General features: G+C 38.9%; 1 protein-coding gene across 10 annotated transcripts in view; it reads right to left on the minus strand.

The window, feature by feature from the left end:
* Positions 1 to 19,174, minus strand: part of ARHGAP12 (Rho GTPase activating protein 12) — a 110,011-nt gene that overhangs the window by 37,274 nt on the left and 53,563 nt on the right. For 4 of the 10 annotated variants that reach the window (XM_060291978.2, XM_060291974.2, XM_030832356.3 and 1 more), the window contains exons 4-6: positions 12,062 to 12,325; positions 5,907 to 6,047; positions 4,737 to 4,817 (exon numbers count right to left, since the gene is read on the minus strand). In XM_060291978.2, coding sequence (XP_060147961.1) covers positions 4,737 to 4,817; positions 5,907 to 6,047; positions 12,062 to 12,325 — 486 coding nt within the window. The remainder of the gene's footprint in view (positions 1 to 4,736; positions 4,818 to 5,906; positions 6,048 to 12,061; positions 12,326 to 19,174) is intronic. The other 6 variants (XM_060291992.2, XM_060291988.2, XM_030832359.3 and 3 more) reach the window with 2 other exon arrangements.

The raw sequence follows: 19,174 nt of genomic DNA on the forward strand, positions 1-19,174 counted from the left end.
TATAGTTAAACAAGATGGCTAAAACAACATTTTAGAAATCTTTTTAGAACACCTTTTTTCTTTTAAGAATTTTAATTGCAATTTTATTTGAATTATTTCAAACATACAAAAGAACAGCGACTATAATAAAAAACCCACCACAAGTTTCAGCATATCTAACATAAAACAGGTACCTTTTTTTTTTAAAGAAAAAAAAATACTAGAGTCCTCTGAAGACATCTTCCAGATTCCATTCCTCTCCCTCCCTCCCTGACAGTACCATATAGTTCAGTGCTCACCATTCTCACGCACTTTACACTTTAGTACATATGTGTGTATCTGTAAATACACAGTACCTGTAAGCTTTTAGATTTTATAAAAGTGGAATATCACATGCATCAATCTTCAACTTGCTTTTTCACTCAACATGTTTTTATTAAAACAAAAAAGCCTGCATCCATATCGGTGAGTATGCAGCTCGAACTCATTTGTGTTTCACTTCTGTGTAACACTACATTATATGCAGACACCACGATTTAACCATTCTGTTGTAAATGGACATGTCCGAGGTGGTAGTACTAATTACACTTCTACCGGCAGAACATAATACTTTGGACTGCCCTACTTGGTACTGTTGAACTTATATGCATTTGTGTATAAAAAATAAATGTATGCACACGTGCACAAATTTTTAAAATTCTATTAGAAGAGTGAAATGTTATCTTTTGCATTCTCTGATTACTTATAAATTTGAACATCTTTTCATATACTTATTTCATGAATCTCCTCTTCTCTGTATTGCTTAGTCATATACTTTGCCTGTTTTTGACTGGGTTCTCTCTCTCACTAGTGTGTACAGAAAGAACCAAGAGGCTCTTTATATATTTAGGCTTCTAAGGCTTCGTAAGCTATGTGAGTTGAATGTAGCTTTTCCGAATCTGAAGCTCATCTCTTGCCTTTTGTGTATGGTATCTTTTGTATCAAAAGGTGTTCTGTTGAATTTTATGTAGTTGTATCTGTCCATCTTTCCCTTTATAATTTTTCCTTATATAGTCTTGTTTAAGAAATCCTTCCCATTCTTAAGTCAAAGATATTCTTTGACATATTCTTTAGCTATTAAAGTTTTGCTTATTACGTTGACAACTGTCATCTACCTGGAATTAATTACTAGGTGTGAAGTCAAGATCTATGTTTATTTCATTTCTTCATGTGAATAACCAATAATCTTCCCAACATTTATTGCACAGCCCACGCTTTATCTGTTAATTTGTGATGCCACATCTGAGATTCCTATTCTGTTCTGCTGGTCTATTTCTCTACACATGTGCCCACAACTTAATCACTACAGCAGGAACCCCATCCCTACCCCCAGATTCTCCCTACTTAGGAACATTTGGGTTCTTCATAGACCTTTGTTTGCAAATAAAATTTACCATCAGTTCAAGACAAAGAAAAGGTAGGGACGGCAACAGGAAATGGAAATACAGTGAACTTACTGATCAATGGGGACATTTATAAAATTAAGCGTCCCAACCCAAGGTCATAATGGTGTATTGCACCATTTCAGGTCAACTTTTATGTCCCTCAATTCTGCTCTGAAATTTTCTTCATTAAGATCTTACAAACCAAACCTCCTGCAGGCGTATTCTTAGTTATGACTCTTCTTAGTGTTGCTGCTGCTTCTAATGTAAAAAAGATCTTTATTCCTATCACATTTTCAAATTGACTTTTTATTAGAGACATGGGTGCTTTTTAGGTTGATTTTAATATCATCACTCTTCAGTTTGCCGAATCTCCTGATTTTCTAATAATCAAAAGAACTGAATCTTTCAATTCATTTTTTTTTTCTTATTTTATTGTTGAATAGAAACACTGATGGGAAAGTTACAGTCTAGGTCCTAACTCTATTGGCAAAGCTTCTGTAATCGCACCATGAAGTATGAGATTTACTGTTGATTATATGATAAATAACCTTTAGCATGATGTAATATATCATTACATGTGAAGTGATCTTTTTGTAGAAACATATAGTTGGGTCATGGTTTTTTGTCATTTCTGAGAATCTTTTAACAGCTGTGTTTAAACCATTTACACTTAATGTAATTATTTATATGTTAGGATTTAAGTGTATTTTATTTGTTTTCTGTTCTGTTTATCATTCCCGTTTCTCCTTTCTGGCCTTCCTGTGGACTACCCTGAGGAGTTTTTACTATTATAGTTTAATTTACCTGTAGTTTCTTGAGTCTATCTCTTGTTACAGTTTTTTAGTGCTTGCTCTAGGGATTACAATGTACATACTTAATTTCTCTCAGTCTACCAACATCAGCATTTTACTATTTCAAGTGAAATGTGGAAACCTTACCAACAATTACATCATAGTACTCTCCCCTCTCTATGATATAGTTGTTTTAAATATCATCTCCGCCTACAATGAGTACTTCTTCAGAAATGTTATAATTTTTGCTTTAAAGGTCAAACATAATTTTTAAAACTCTCCTCAGATATTCATGCTTCCCATTGTACTTTCTTCATTCATAATGTTCCAAGTTATCTTCATTTATCATTTCTCTTCTGTTTTAAGGACTTCCTATAGCAATTCTTTGAGAACAAGACTGCTAGTAATATATCTCTTAGTTTACTTTCATCTGAAAATGTCTTCATTTCACCTTCATTCCTGAAGGATATTTTTGCTGGATGTACAATTATGGGTCGACAGGTTTTTTTTTCAGCATTTGTAAAATGTTACACCACTTCCTTCTGGCTTCACGGTTTCTGATAAGACATCCATGCCATTCAAATCATTATTACCCTACAGGTACTATGTTGTTTCACTGAGCTGCTTTCAAGATTTTTTTTGGAGGAGGAAAAAGGGAATTCATTAATTTTCAGAAATTTGATTACAATGCATCTGGATGTGGATTTCTTTGAGTTTATCCTGTTTAGTACTTATTCAGCTTCTTGAACCTGTTGATTTGTCTTCTGCACATTTGGGTGTTTTCAAACATTGTTTCTGCATATATTTTTCAGCCTCACACTCTTTCTCCACTTCTTCTGGAATTCTGATGAAATGAATGTTACATCTTCTGTATTTTCCCACAGATCTTTGAGGCTCTGTTCATTTTCCTAAAATGTATTTACTCCTTCTGGGTCCAGGAGGCTAGCCTGGTGCATGCCTCTCATGGCAGTGGCAGAAGTGGAAGAGCAAGCCCTGGCACACAAGCCCATTTCAATACCATGTTTGTGACACATTTGCTCATGTCCCACCAATGGAAGCAAGTCACATGACTAGACTGGATTCAGTCATGATGGTAACAGCAGGACAATACGCCCCATCACAGCGGGAGGCCACTACAAAGGTACACAGCAGACAGCACTGATACAGGAGTGGGTAAGGAATGGTCCAATGCTGCAGTCTGACACCACAGGTAATCTGGTTGTCTACCCTGTGATGGCTTTTAAGATTGTCTCCTCTGCTGAGCTTCCATAGATCCAGTAAAATCTGTCAACACGTGTATTTCTTTTTCTCTCTCCTGGTCTGTACTGAGGGCATATTTTCCAGTTAAAAATGCATGCCTGGGGCTTCCCTGGTGGCACAGTGGTTGAGAGTCCGCCTGCCAATGCAGGGGGCACAGGTTTGTGCCCCAGTCTGGGAGGATCCCACATGCCGCAGAGCGGCTGGGCCTGTGAGCCATGGCCGCTGGGTCTGCGCGTCCGGAGCCTGTGCTCCGCAACGAGAGAGGCCACAACGGTGAGAGGCCCACGTACCACAAAAAAAAAAAATGATAGAAAATAAAAAGTGCATGCCTTCCTTTAGTTTTAGAAAATTCCCAGAAATTATATTTTCCAATACTATTTCTCTACCATTTCCTCCATCTTCTTCTTCTAGAATTCCTGATATATGAATGTAGGAAACTTCCCACCCATCTTCCATTTCTCCTAACTATACTTTAATATTCGTTACCTTCCTGGCCCTCTGTCTATAGTTTACACTATCCACTGCACTTTATATTTCAATGATTTTTTTTCTATATCCATGTATCTTTATACTAATAATATTTTTCTTTAAACTGACTTACTCCGGGACAAAGAAAACTAAAGTCTATCTGGTAATTGACACTACAGATATGTCTGCTACTTACACTTGCCTTCTAAAACATTAAAATAATGTACCAATTAAAGTTTAAATGTTTGCTCAGATTTCACTTAAAATTATCTGAATACTAGTAGTGATAAGTATATGACCACTATGAAACCTACTGCTTTAGATAAACTCAGCCCTGGTGCACTTATCTAAAGAGAGAGAGCCAATGAGACCCTAGATCTCATTGCCACAAGCTGCTAATGACTGACTCAATTACAACACACATCTACATACAAGAATAAACTTGAATACTGAGTTGCTTTTCTTTCTTTAAAAAAAAATATAAGACCAACTTCATGTAGAAGACGCAATATATTCAAGGAAACTACTGGCATTATTGGCACTGAAGGGGACACTGTATCCAGGAACAATGAAAAACTGATTTCAAGTTAAACCAAAAGAATTTTTAAATAGGGATTATCAGTATTATATAGCTATAAGATAATGCACATCTTAGAAAAATTTAGCCAAAGGATTCTCGATGAATTCTGAAAAAACTAGTCTTGCTGCTTTTTAGAAGTTGAATAAAAATTTAAAAGTGAATCTGCTGTAACCATTTTCAGATATTATTTTATCTACTATTTCTAAACAGAAATCCAGTGTTAATGTTTATTACCTTTGGCAACTCCCATTCTGACCGAGATCCATCTGCACTGTAGTAATATTGTCTACCTTGATCGTCAACATGCTTGAGCCACTATAAAGACAAAACAGGTGTTATATTTTAAATGTACATAAAATTGAGTTTAAGTCTATACAACCAGAGATATTAGATGACATTCTCATGAATTTTATTCTACTTGCTCAAGACCATTGCAAAAGAAATATAACAAAACCTATACTAACAGACTTGCATTTTAAGTTTGGTAAAAATAAGTAAACTAGGGACTTCACTGGTGGTGCAGTGGTTAGGAGTCCGCCTGCCGATGCAGGGGACACAGGTTCAAGCCCTGGTCCAGGAAGATCCCACATGCTGTGGAGCAACTAAGCCTGCACACCACAACTTACTGAGTCTGGGCTCTAGAGCCCACGTGCCACAACTACTGAGCCCATGTGTCACAACTACTGAAGCCCGCACGCCTAGAGCCCAGGCTCCGCAACGAGAGAAGCCACCGCAATGAGAAGCCTGCGCACCGCAACACGGAGTAGTCCCCGCTCGCCACTACTAGAGAAAGCCCGCACACAGCAACGAAGACCCAATGTAGCCAAAATTAATTAATTAATTAATTGATTTTTTTTTTAAAAGCATACCTCCATTTATTCCCAAGGGTCTTATTCTTTAAACTAGCACAACAACCCATTACCTTCTCTGATGATAAACACATAAAATTTCAAAATGCATTCTCAAACTGGTTGATGAATCATAAAATACTAGATTCATGGTTTTTGTTTTATGTAACTTGGTTATAAAAGAAAAAGGAGTGTAGGAAGTAAGGTGGTATGTCATAACAGCATGTTGAAAAAACTATTCCCAAAAAACTATTCCCCAAGAAAAACACAAAGAAATATGTTTACTGAAGAAGTGTAAGCAGATTGACACTCAAAGGGTCTTCTCTTCAAAGGGTCTGTCTTAAACAGGTTGACACCACAAACATGACTGTAACTGGAAGCAGTTTAAAACCATGAATAAGTAGTTACACTGAGTTTTCATATTGTCAGTTGACATGATTACAGAACTACAAGAAAATATTTTCATGAGTTTTAAAAATACTAAAAAAGCTTCAGTACATAATGATTTTATGAGAGGAATCTGCCAAGAAAACTAGATGAGAGAAAAAGAAAGTACCTTTTCATTGGTACAGTCACTGGTATACAAGGTATGCCCATGTTCATCCAGCTCTTCTGACCAACCCCTTGGAGGAGAACCACACTGACTATCTGACTGGCTGTAACAAACGCTGTGGTAGTTTTCTTCTGATGAAAGAAGCTATAAATAGTCAGAAACATAAGGATTTTTCTTCTTTGAACATATGTGTGTGTGTGTGTGTGTGTGTGTGTGTGTGTGCGCGCAGCAGTTGAAAATCTAAGCAATTGACTTTATTTGGCTACACATACTAATATATCTTGAATATATTTAAATATTTAGTTTTCCAAACAAATTGTTTAGTCTTTTTAATGGTATACTGTAAGTGGTAAGGTGAAATTAGTAAGTTATTTTATCGCATTAATGCAAGCCTAGAAAAATTTACTATAATGAAATTGAGAACAATGTTTTCAGACTGAGAGATCAAATGCTACCTTCTATTTAATGCTGCTTTTGAACTGAAATAAGGTTAAGAAATGACAGGGGTGCGTGTGTGTGTGTGCACACATCCATGTGTGAGCAAAGCAGGAAGTGAGGGCACTTCTGTAGACTGAGATTCTTGAAACTTCTCACCGATTTATTGCAAGTTCCTAGCCAAATGCCCCGCAAAAAGTGCTCAATATATGTTCAACCATTTTCTTAAAGCGTGTGGGATGGAGATGGAGGGAGAAAAGACACTAGCTTTGTAACACTATGTTTTATGTTCTAATTTATTGTCAAGTTTTCCTAACTCACTCAACCAAATGCTTCTTAAAACTATTCAAAACTACACTTTGAAAGAAGAAAAAATAATATTGAGAAAATACAAACACAATACAGAAAGATTAAGAAATTCAGTATGTAATATTTACTAGGCTAACTCTAATGTGCAAATGACCCTTCCAGGGTCACGTTCAGGTAAAATATCTTCTACAATTAAATCTACTCAATCAGACTGGATTTTCTACCATAATTTGGTCTGAAACACTAAGATGTAGATTCTCAGTGCTGTAGAAGTAACATACGTAAACATCCTAATGTTAGCAACATGTTCACAAAAACTGACATAGACAACAGAAGTCTTACGTAGAGTGAGCTATACATGTTTTGTAACAGTAACGTTTTTAAAAAATGAAAAACCTAACTCAAAAATCAGGATTTATTTTAATTTAATTGAGACCACTTAAAATGTAAGCTCATATAGGAGAGGTACAGTAAAATCTTTTAGAAACAGAGTAAAAGAAGGCAATCTGTACAGGAAAATATTATTCAACCATCAAAAAAAAAAAAAAGAAGGAGGGCTTCCCTGGTGGCGCAGTGGTTAAGAATCCGCCTGCCAATGCTGGGGACACGGGTTCGATCCCTGGTCCAGGAAGATCCCACATGCCACGGAACAACTGAGCCCATGTGCCACAACTACTGAGCCTGCGCTCTAGAGCCCGCGAGCCACAACTACTGAAGCCCGCGTGCCTAGAACCCATGCTCCGCAACAAGAGAAGCCACCGCAGTGAGAAGCCCGTGCACCACAACAAAGAGTAACCCCCGCTCGCAACTAAAGAAAAGCCTGCGTGCAGCAACGAAGACCCAACGTAGCCAAATAAATGAATATATAAATTTATTTATTTTAAAAAAAGAAGAAGAAGAAGAATCCAGAAAGGTAAGTACAATAAAAAGGCAGCTTTCTCCTTGATGGCATTTGCCAAATCCTGAACTGGAACATTAGCTTTCAAGGCCATGCAGAAGTGCTGGGGAACAGGACTCGGAACAACCTAAAGCAGTGAGTCCCACAAGAAAGAAAGGGGACCCCAAAGAATTATACCTGCAGTTTACGGGGTGAATCAGAAACAAATCTTGGCCCTTTATTCCATGCTAGGAAAATCACAGGACTAATCAGGGGAAACTGGGGGAGAACGCAACAAGCCACTCTTCGTGCAATCCAAAATTACTACTACCTAGGTGGCCTGTGAAAACGCAAACTGAAAATTTAGTTTCAAATGTTCACAGCATACTAGTTTCCCCAGGCACCTGGCAGAAACAAAAGCAAATCCTCTCTGAAGGAACCAACTTTCAACCCTAGCATTAAACTTGCTATATATGAATTTCCAACAACTATAATCTCACATTAAAACACACACACAGGGCTTCCCTGGTGGCGCAGTGGTTGAGAGTCCACCTGCCGAAGCAGGGGACACGGGTTCGTGCCCCGGTCCGGCAAGATCCCACATGCCGTGGAGCGGCTGGGCCCGTGAGCCATGGCCGCTGAGCCTGCGTGTCTGGAGCCTGTGCTCCGCAACGGGAGAGGTCACAACAGTGAGGGGCCCACATACCACAAAAAAACCCCAAAAACACACACACACACACACACACACACACACACACGATGTAAAACAAACACCATGAGTGAGAGTCAGCAGAAGAACAGCATATTCAGACTCTTAAAGACTATATACTGAAATTAGCAAAAATAAAGTAGAAAATAAGACTTAAGAAAGATATGACAAATAAATGCAATATATGATCCTTCACTGGATCCTTCACTGCAGGAAAAAAACTATAAAGGATATGAGTTGACAAGTGAGAAACACGAACATTACCTTTGTATTAAATAATATACTGATATTAAATTTCTTGGGTATGATAAAGTATTTTTCACACACACAAAAAAAGATTTTGCTGGAAACAGTCCTTATACTTAGAGAATAAAACATTATGTTGTCTGGTCCAAATGATTCAGAGAAAAAAATTACTGCAGAGTTAGAAGGGTAAAAGGAGGCAGAAAGTAACAAGGCAAATGTGGTAAAGTGTTAACAACTTGTAAATCCAGATGAAGGGTACCTGGCAGCTCACTATACTATTCTTTCTACTTTTTTTGTATGTTTCAAACTTCTCAAAGTAATTAAGATAGGGAAGCTCCCCAAACAAATTTAAAATAACACATTTTTTAAATTCAAGGGTTGGTTTAATATCAAACAAACATACATGATGAAGAGAAAAAGAGCAAACAGTAGCTTGGCTTGGAAATGACTGGGAACAAGCAGAGAGAGACACAGCAATAAAATGTTAAAGTATAAGGGAAATCAAGAGACATGATAAACGGAGCGGGCAGATTAACTGTTCATCTAATCAAAGTCCCAAAACAAGAGGAAAGAGAAAATGGGACAGGAGCTGTATAAAGACAATGCCTACGAGTTTTTCCAGAACTAATCAAAGATGGAACGCCTCAAATTTGGGATTCCCAACAAAGCCCCGGAAGGAAATAAAAAAGATAACTTCACCGAATCACATCATAGTGAAACTACAGACACGAGATCCTCAAAGCCACCCACAGGAAGGGATCTACAAGTTGAATCTTCCACATCAACAATGGAAGCCAGAAAACATGAGAATAAAGTCTTCAACAAACAAGGGAAAAATAAAAAGCCATCAGCTTAGAACTGTGCACCAGGTAAAGATACTCTTCAAAAGTAAGGATGAAAAACAAATTTCCAGGCAAATGAGAACTAAGATTCTATCACTAACAGAGGCTCACTAAGGAAATTTTAAAGTAGGTACTTAGGACAGTATAAAGTTATCCAAGGTAATCTAATTTGCCTAAGAAATGTGAAAAAAGAAAGTGGTACGTATGAGGATAAATTTTGAGCCACCATGTAGAACAAGTAGTAAGGGAGCTAAAAAATAGAAATAAAATAAACAACAATAGCACCGCTGCACGTATAGTTCCTGTATGGTTTCAAAAGGAGCAAGAAGAGCTGATTAACCGCAGACTTTGATAAGTGCGTCAGTTACAACTCCTGAGGAGGCGTTTCTCATCAGCAGCACGGTGGACAGTTAGGGCCAGGTTGTTCCTCGCGGTGGGAGCTGTCTTGTGAACCACAGGATGCTCAACAGCTTCTCCGGCCTCTACCCACGAGGAGCCAGTAGCCCTCGCTGAGTTGTGACAACCCAAAATATCCCCAGACATTGCCTAGGTCCCCCTGGAGACAACACTGCCCCACGTGAGGACCACTGTGCTAGGGCAACCACTGAAATAACAAACTTCTGGGTTAGGATGAGAGGGCGAGCATCTGCTCCCTCTCTAACCCTACTGAAATAAAAGTATCGAAACAAGCCTAAAAAGACCTGAACCGCCGAGAACAGGGAGAACACAAGGAGACACAACAGCCACAAAACTCTGGAGGCTGAGAAGCAGATGAACAAACCCCTAAATTATCCGCAAAGAAAGCAGAATCTAAACTGGTGGGGGGGATGGGTGCCGGGGAGGGAAGATGAAATGCAACAGGTCTGCAGCGCGAAATCTTCAAACGGCCCAGGAAGTGACAGTATTAGGTCCTCCTGGAACCGAGGGTACTGAACTGAGGACTGAAATCACCAGACTCCCCTTCCTCATGCCTGGCCACTAGGTGTGCACCCCTCCCTTATTCCAGCCCAAGTGTTGGTTTTTACTCCCTATCAAGAGGGATTCTGAGTTGGAAGACAACAGGCACGACTGGGACGCAGGTACCAAACAGAAAGAGGGGAGACTAAGGAACTATGTGCAAACTAAACGCCGGGTACCAAGACCCAGGCGGCCCTTACTGCCCAGGCGTTAAGACTTCTGCAGAGACGGGTCAGTCTGAAAGGGAAGACCGAATGGTTCCAACACTGGAGACATCCCACACGCAGCTGACCGAGAATGACGTAAAGTCAAGTTCAAAATGCCTTGCAACTGTGAGAAGAAATGATTTCCAACCTAGAATTCTTCACTCAGGCCAACTATCGATTAAATAGGAGGGCAGAATACAGACCTTTTCACACACAAAGTCTCAATGTTACCTCCCATGCACAACCTTTCTCAAGAAGTTACTGGAAGATATGCTCCAGCCACTCTGGAAATACCTACTTTACACAATACCTGCAGAGAGTGAGTGGTGTGAGTGCAGATTCTGAAACACTAATCACTCTCATCTAGTCACTGAAATAGAAAGCTAAGAAGGGCTGTTAAAGTTCCCATGTATACTTCAAATTTCTTTAAATTATTCTACAATTTAGCCCTTACCCCAATTCTTCCAAATTATATGATTTTACTTTATTATTGATACACAGGACAACTTATTTTCAAATCTTTCTGGACACACAAATTCAAATCACTTTTCTAACATTTTCCTATTATAGTAACACATGAACAATTTCTCACTATCCTCCCACCTCATTCCTGAATACTAAAAGTACAAGTTACCACCAAAGCAAAGTTATAAATAACCAAATGAAAAACAGGATAAGACGAGGGGTCGTTAACTATAAAAAGCTTCCAGATTCTGCTAGATACAGGATGTGTTACCTGATTTCTCCAGCTCCTACCTATAACTGGAGTTCTGTTCTTACTGTACAAGCCAGCTGCTCTCTCTAAGAGCAGGTGTCCTGTGCAGGTGCGGGGACCGCCGTCTACCAAACAGCAGGATTTAACTCCATTCTATCCACGCTACCCAAGCTTCTCCTGCACACTTGAACAGTCCCAAGGACTCTCTCCAGGCCTCAGAGATAAGTGTTTCTCAAAACGCTGCTGGCCAATTCACCTCACCACCCTTTGAGAGGTGGGAGGGAAGTGAAACCAAGGCAGGTGGGGAGACAGTATGGACACATGTTAGAGAAAATAACGATATAGAGTGAATTGTCAGACTTAGAGGGTGGTCCTTTGTTCGCAGCAAAGGAATTATACTTATTTCCCCTACATAGAAACAAAAAGTGATCTTGTATCTCTAACAAAAACTGACAAGTATCTTGCTAGCCCCACCAAACCATAAAGAAAAGTGTCAATTAAATAACTTTGTTTTTATTTGTTTGGCTAAATCATATCACATATTTTCTCTCCTTTTTCTAAAAGATGTCACTCCTTGGGCAACAACAATGATTGAATTAGTATCTTCTAGCGCATGAGGGAAACTACTGCCACTAGGCAACATTAACCCAGTTAATTCTGGAACTAGTAAGCATGCTACAAGGCTAGACACTGTCCACTAGTTAGAGATTAGTAAGCGACAAGCAGTAATATAATAAAACGTGGAAAAAAGATTTAGTATCTTAGAGATGTCAAGGGTTAGAAGCAAACCTATTCACTTCTTTGAGGAACAAAAAGAGAAAAAGCTCGGTAACTCACTGGTTGACCCCCTAACTCCTCATACCTCTTGATCTCCTGGACTCTGGGAATCTCCTTTGCTTATGTTTGTATCTCGAGTCCAACGAGGGGGTTTCCAAGTTCTTTCCTGTGTTCCTCTGTTATAGTAATAACAACGCCCTGAACTATCTTTATGAGTTTCCCATTCTCCATTAATCTGAATTGCTGGGCTTCCAGGGATCGGGGGGAGAGCCGACTGGGATATTTTCAGTTCTTGCAGGTTAGCGTAGACAGGAGAATCTGGCCGCCCTTGATTTGGAGGTGTTGTCGCCTGTGAAAAATGTGAAATATCCATGTTTAAACTGGCATAACGCTTATAAATTAAACATGAGATTTATAAACATAAATACTAATTCATTTTAAAACATATATACAGGTGTATATATTCTTTATAAGGAAATAAGAATTTAACAGTTTTAATATTCATAGTTTGAAAAACAAACATAAGCTTTAAAGAGAATCCAAAGTGTGCCTGGGCTTCCCTGGTGGGGCAGTGGTTGAGAATCTGCCTGTCAATGCAGGGGACACGGGTTCAAGCCCTAGTCCAGGAAGAGCTCACATGCCGCAGAGCAAATAAGCCCGTGCGCCACAACTACTAAGCCTGTGCCCTAGAGCCTGCGAGCCACAACTACTGAGCCTGCGAGCCACAGCTACTGAACCCGCAAGCCACAACTATTGAGCCCGTGAGCCACAACTACTGAGCCTGCACTCTAGAGCCCACGAGACACAACTACTGAGCCTGAATGCCACAACTACTGAAGACCGTGCACCTAGAGCCTGTACTCTGCAACAAGAGAAGCTACCGCAATGAGAAGCCCGTGCACCGCAACGAAGAGTAGCCCCCGCTCGCCGCAACTAGAGAAAGCCTGTGCGCAGCAACGAAGACCCAACTCAGCCAAAAATAAATAAATAAATTTTTTTTTAAAGCGTGCTTAATTACTTCCCCTCACCCTGAAAGACTACTCGACTAGAAGTCAGGAGCTATGGGTTCCAGTTCAAGATCTGGCCTAACAAGTTGTAAGACAACAAAAAAGATCATTTCATATCTCTGAAACTGAACTTTTTAATCTCTGTAAGTGAAGAAACTGGATTAAACCACCTAGTCCCCATTGGCTCTAAAATTCTATGATTTTAGGCAATTTTCAAAATATAAAAAGTCTTACATATAGGTAACTCAGCATTTATTCAGAAAACTACCAAAAGAAAGATTTCATATCCTAAGCTCTAATATTAAATCAAGAATATAAGTAAAAGACAAAGGAGATACAATACTTCAGGTAAGAATTTACCACATACTACTTCTCAGCTGTAATTTCTCAGTAGCCATAAACAAATCTTTCCTCTCTTCCTAGTCTACTTATTTGTGAATTTCCTAAGCCTGGAAAAACAATTAGTAGTAACTCTGTTTTACATGCTTATTCAGTCTCAACCTTCAGTTTTACTTTTTATTTTTAAATGTCTCACTAGATGTCAGTCAAGAGCAGAATACTCTTCATACACTTTGCATAAGGACGTTGTAAACTGTATTAAGTTAGAATTATAATTGCTGAAAGAAAAAGTGCACATCTGAGAACGCCTTTTTAATACTGTGTGTTTGTATTTGTGTATACATCTTTCCTTTTACAAGAGGGTTTCTCAACCTCAGCACCACTAACATTTGGGAAGAGATCATTCTTTTTGTGGGAGGCTATCCTGGGCATTGTAGGATGTTCACTAGCATCTCCAGCTGCCACCCACCAGATGACAGTGGCTTCCCCTCACTGTGACAATTAGAGTCTCCAGACACTGCCAAATGTCTCATGGGGACAAACTGCCCCTGGTTGAGAACCTTTGCCATATTAGTCCTAGAATGACTCAGATGTTCAATTACTTCTATAATATACCCATAGTTTTATGAACACTTGAAAACACTGAATTAAAAAAGGGAAATGTGGGCCATCATCAAAAAATCTACAATAAGTGCTGGAGAGGCTGTGGAGAAAAGGGAACCTCCTGCACTGCTGGTGGGAATGTGAACTGATACAGCCACTGTGGAGAACAGTATGGAGGTTCCTTAGAAAACTACAAATAGAGCTACCATATGATCCAGCAATCCCACTCCTGGGCATATACCCAGACAAAACTCTAATTCAAAAAGATACACGCACCTCTATGTTCATAGCAGCACTATTCACAATAGCCAGGACATGGAAACAACCTAAATTCAGCAGAGGAATGGATAAAGAAGATGTGGTACATATACAAAATGGAATATCACTCTGCCATGAAAAAGAATGAAGTAATGCCACCTGCAGTGACATGGATGGACCTAGAGATTGCCATACTGAGTGAAGTAAGTCAGAGAAAGACAAATATCATATGATATTGCTTATAGGTGGAATCTAAAAATATGGTACAAATAAACTTATTTACAAAACAGAAATGGAGTCAAAGATGCAGAAAGCAAACTTTTGGTTACCAAGGGGGAAGAGGGAGGGAGGGATAAATTGAGAGACTGGGATTGACATATACACACTACTAGATATAAAATAGATAACTAATAAGAACCTACTGCATAGCATAGGGAACTCTACTTAATACTCTGTAATGACCTATATGGGAAAAGAATCTAAAATTAAAGAGTGGATATATGTATACGTATAACTGATTCACTTTGCTGTATAGCAGACACTAACACAACACTGTAAATCAACTATATGCTAATAAAAATTTTATAAAAGGGAAATGTGGATGGATACACTGAATCAGTTTTATTGAAATTAAAGTACTTTAACTGCTAAAATATTATTTGCCTATAAATTAATTATAATGAATCTAAATTACAGAATAAGCTTTACAAAAGAAAACAGTAGGGACTTCCCTGGTGGCGCAGTGGTTAAGAATCTGCCTGCCAATGCAGGGGACACAGGTTCGGGTCCTGGTCCAGGAAGATCCCACATGCTGCGGAGCAACTAAGCCCGTGCACCACAACTACTGAGCCTGCGCTCTAGAGCCTGCGAGCCACAACTACTGAGCCCACGAGCCACAACTACTGAAGCCCGCAGGCCTAAAGCCCGTGCTCCGCAACAAGAGAAGCCACCACAATGAGAAGCCCGTGCACCGCAAAGAAGAGTAGCCCCCGCTCGCCGCAACTAGAGAAAGCCTGCGTGCAGCAACGAAGACCCAACACAGCCAAAAATAGAAAAATAAAAATGAAAGAAAATAGTAAAACTAACCCGAGACCTGAATACATTTATAAAATGGTTACCTTTGGTCTTTTTAAACATGGTAATTATGTAAATATTGTACTCAGTGATACAAATTAGACCGTTTTCCTATAAATGTTAGCTTTGAATTTAGACTATCACCAAACAGCATTTTTCTATGAAGAAAATCTATCCATGAAGACAGATTTCCATGTGTTTCTCTTCCAGACTAATTCCATATCCTGATGACTTAGCTAGATAACAGTGCTTCTCTGACTAAAACCAACCCTGTTAGTATAACAAGTAATTCTATATAGTAAATCATTTCCCAGGACCTTATCTAGAAAATTCAACAAGTGTTAAAGTTCTTTGCTCCTGATACTTCACTAGACTTGGGGAAATAAAGACACCAAGAAACAGCAACTTTCTAAACAATGTTAGAGACACACTGTACTACGGCTTTAAGAAATAACTAATTCCTGTTGTTTAAACAATTCAAATTTAAACAGTTTTCCCAATTAAAAAAAACTGAAATGCCTTAACAAAGTTTATAAGGCTAGCATAATTCTGAAACAAAAGCAGAGAATTAAATGAAAGAAAAGTACAAACCAATGTCACTTATAAATATAAATGAAAATATACTAAATAAAACATTAGCACTCAAATCTAGCAATGCATTAAATAAATCAGGAAAAAGTGGAAATATTAAGGGAGTCTGTCTTCTGGAAATCTCTTACTGTAATTCTTTACATTAACAGATTAACTTGATCATCTCCACAGACACCAACAAAGCTACTGATAAAATTCAACATGGATTCAGGATAAATCTCTTAGCAAGTGAGCAACAGGTGATGCCTCCTTAATTTGATTTTTTAAATTATTATTCAAAATAAACATCATACTCAGCAAGACACTGATAGAAGCATTTTCATTAAAGTCAAGAATAATTCCAGGGGGAGTTCCCTGGCAGTCCAGTGGTTAGGACCTGGCGCTTTCACTGCCAGGGCCTGGGTTCAATCCCTGGTCAGGGAAGTAAGATCCCGCAAGCCACACAGCCCAGCCGAAAAAAGAAAAATCCCAGCATGCCAAGTATCACGGCTTTTATTCAACAAATGTGCAATACTAAGATACGAAATGTACTGAGACACGAAAAATGAGTTAACGCATAAATACCCAGTAGGAAAACAACCCTGATATTTGTCACTGACATAATGAATATTTGAAAATCTAAGTCCATGAAAACTACTTAGAAGTTTAATAAGTTGGCCAGATAAAAAGATCATTTAATCAGTTTCTGATACATGAGCAATGACAAGTTAGAAACTGTAACAGAATTTTTAAAATCTCATTCATACTAAGAACTGTTAAAACACAGTTAATAAATTTAACAAAAAGCTTTAAAAAAATAAGCTTAAAAAAAATGAGGAATACTTCTAGATAAACTGTTGTTGTTCCTTAATTTTGTAACTGTGTTCCTTCTCATAAAATTAATCTATACATTCTACAAATTCAATGCAATGTTTGGCACACAGTATAGTTAGTCCACAGCCTTGCATACAGTAGCACTGAAGGAAATTTGTTGAATGAACAAACAAGTGAACAAAAGAATGCAAACATATATACCCAAGTAAAAGCAAAACTGAAGGACCTGGAAACGGTTACATGTGATAAAGAGAGGAAACTAGGAAATCATTCACATTTCTAGTTTGGGAACAAGGATGGACAACTGTGTCACCATTTAAGACAGGACTAAAAGTGGACTAAGCATCAAACCCTCAGCAGTGCTAAGGTTACGAATATGATTAAAAAATGAGTCTTCGTCTTCTAGGACCTCATAATGTAGTAAAAGAACGTGAAACAAAGGTCATTTAAATGCATAACAGACCTCATGCTAGAGCTACACATGGGACAGTGTAGGAGCAAAATCGAAGAGACTTGGAACCACAGGAATAAGCCTCAGAAATGAATACATCAGAATTAGCCAGGTCAAAGCAGGGGACACAGGAGGCAGAAGAACAAACGTCTGAAAAGCACAGTGCATTCAGGGAAGGATGCCGACTCAGAGGGCAGGTGAGAGGAGAGGCACGAGAAAGACGTAAAGAGAAGCAAATGCCAGAACAAGGAGAGTTTGTGTGTCATGTTCAAAAGCAGACGTTACCCAGCAGCATTTAGGGAATAACTGGAGAAGTTAAGCCAGGAAGTATATTCTGAGTCAAAATTTTGAAATACTGCAGATTTTAGATGAACACAATTAGAGGCAGCGATCAGTTAGGAGGTCGGTACAGACAGAAGATGAGAGAGGCAACAGGCCAAGAAGAGTAGGAATAGAGAAGCAGGGCCAGATGCAGGAAACAATTAGAAGTTACATTAACATGCAGATTGTATGTCTGTTTATGTGAAGCATGTTTTTTGGTGTGTGTGTCTTTAACCATGGGTTAAATAATGTCAAGATGAAGAACAGGATAAAGAGAGGAACACAGAGAAGTTCCATTTAGATTGTAGGAGGTTGGAACTCCTTTTCAAGTCCAGGTGGAAATGCTCAGACTGTCAGGTACCCAGATTGGGAGCTCAGTACAGAATCAGTGCTAAAAACATAAAAGTCATCAGCATACTGGTGGGGCCAGACCTTAAGGGAGCACACAGAGGGCGGGGGTGGGGGAGGACAGGCCCCTGGGGAGCACCACGCAGCTGCGTTACAAGGTAAAGTGAGGAAACAGGCATGAAGTTAGCCTGAGGTCTGGCACGATGACCTCTGGTGGTGTTATTACAACTACTGATGCAATTAATATAATTAAGGTACTAAGCAAAGTAAGGGGATCCAGTAAAGGAAACAGAAAGTCAGAAGTAAACAGCCTGACAGGAAAAGATGGTATTTAAAAGTCAAGGATGGGCTTTCCTGGTGGCGCAGTGGTTGAGAGTCCGCCTGCTGATGCCGGGGACACGGGTTCGAGCCCTGGTCCGGGAAGATCCCACATGCTGCGGAGCGGCTGGGCCCGTGAGCCATGGCCACTGAGCCTGCGCTCCGCAATGGGAGAGGCCACAGCAGTGAGAGGCCCACGTACCGCCAAAAAAAAAAAAATTATGAGGTTAATGAGAAAAGCAAAATATAAAAGTGCATCTAACTTCCAACTTAAAATTTTAAAGTATGAAGAAGAACAAGCTAAAACATTATGAGTACCTGGCAAGGTTTTCACTCAGATCTAATGGAGAGATCAAAAGTTTCATAGACAAGCAAAAGCTAAGAGTTCAGCACCACCAAACCAGCTTTACAAGAAATGTTAAAGGGACTTCTCTAAGCGAAAATGGCCACAACTAGAAACACGAAGATTATGAAAGGTAAAGGCAAATACACAGTAAAGGTAGTAAATCAACCATATATAAAGCTAGTAGGAAAGTTAAAAGACAAAAGTAGTAAAATCATCTTATCCACAGTAAGTGAGTGACACAAAAAACGAAAAGGTGTAAAATACGACGTCAAAAACAGTAAACCTGGGAGGGAGGGGAGTAAAAATGCAGCGTTGTTAAAATGCATTGGAACTTAAGAGATCAGCAACTTAAAATAATCATAGATAGATAGATATAAACCCTGTGGTAACCACAAACCGAAAATCTATAATAGATACACACAAAAAAGAGAAAGAAATCCAAACACAGCAATAAAGATAGTCATGAAGTCACACAAGGGAAGAAAAGATAGAAATATTGAGTCACTATGTTGTGTAACAGGACCTATTATTGTGTTGTAGGTCAATTATACTTCAAAAACAAACAAATAAACAAACTCATTGAAAAAGAGATCAGATTTGTGGTTGCCATGGGGGAAACTGGATGAAGGTGATCAAAAGGTATATAAGATAAAGAAGTACTAGGAGTGCCATGTACAGCATGTTAAATATAATTAACGCTGCTGTCTGTTACCTATGAAAGTTGTTAAG

This window comes from Globicephala melas, chromosome 2 (assembly GCF_963455315.2).
Source record: "Globicephala melas chromosome 2, mGloMel1.2, whole genome shotgun sequence".
NCBI lineage: Eukaryota > Metazoa > Chordata > Mammalia > Artiodactyla > Delphinidae > Globicephala > Globicephala melas.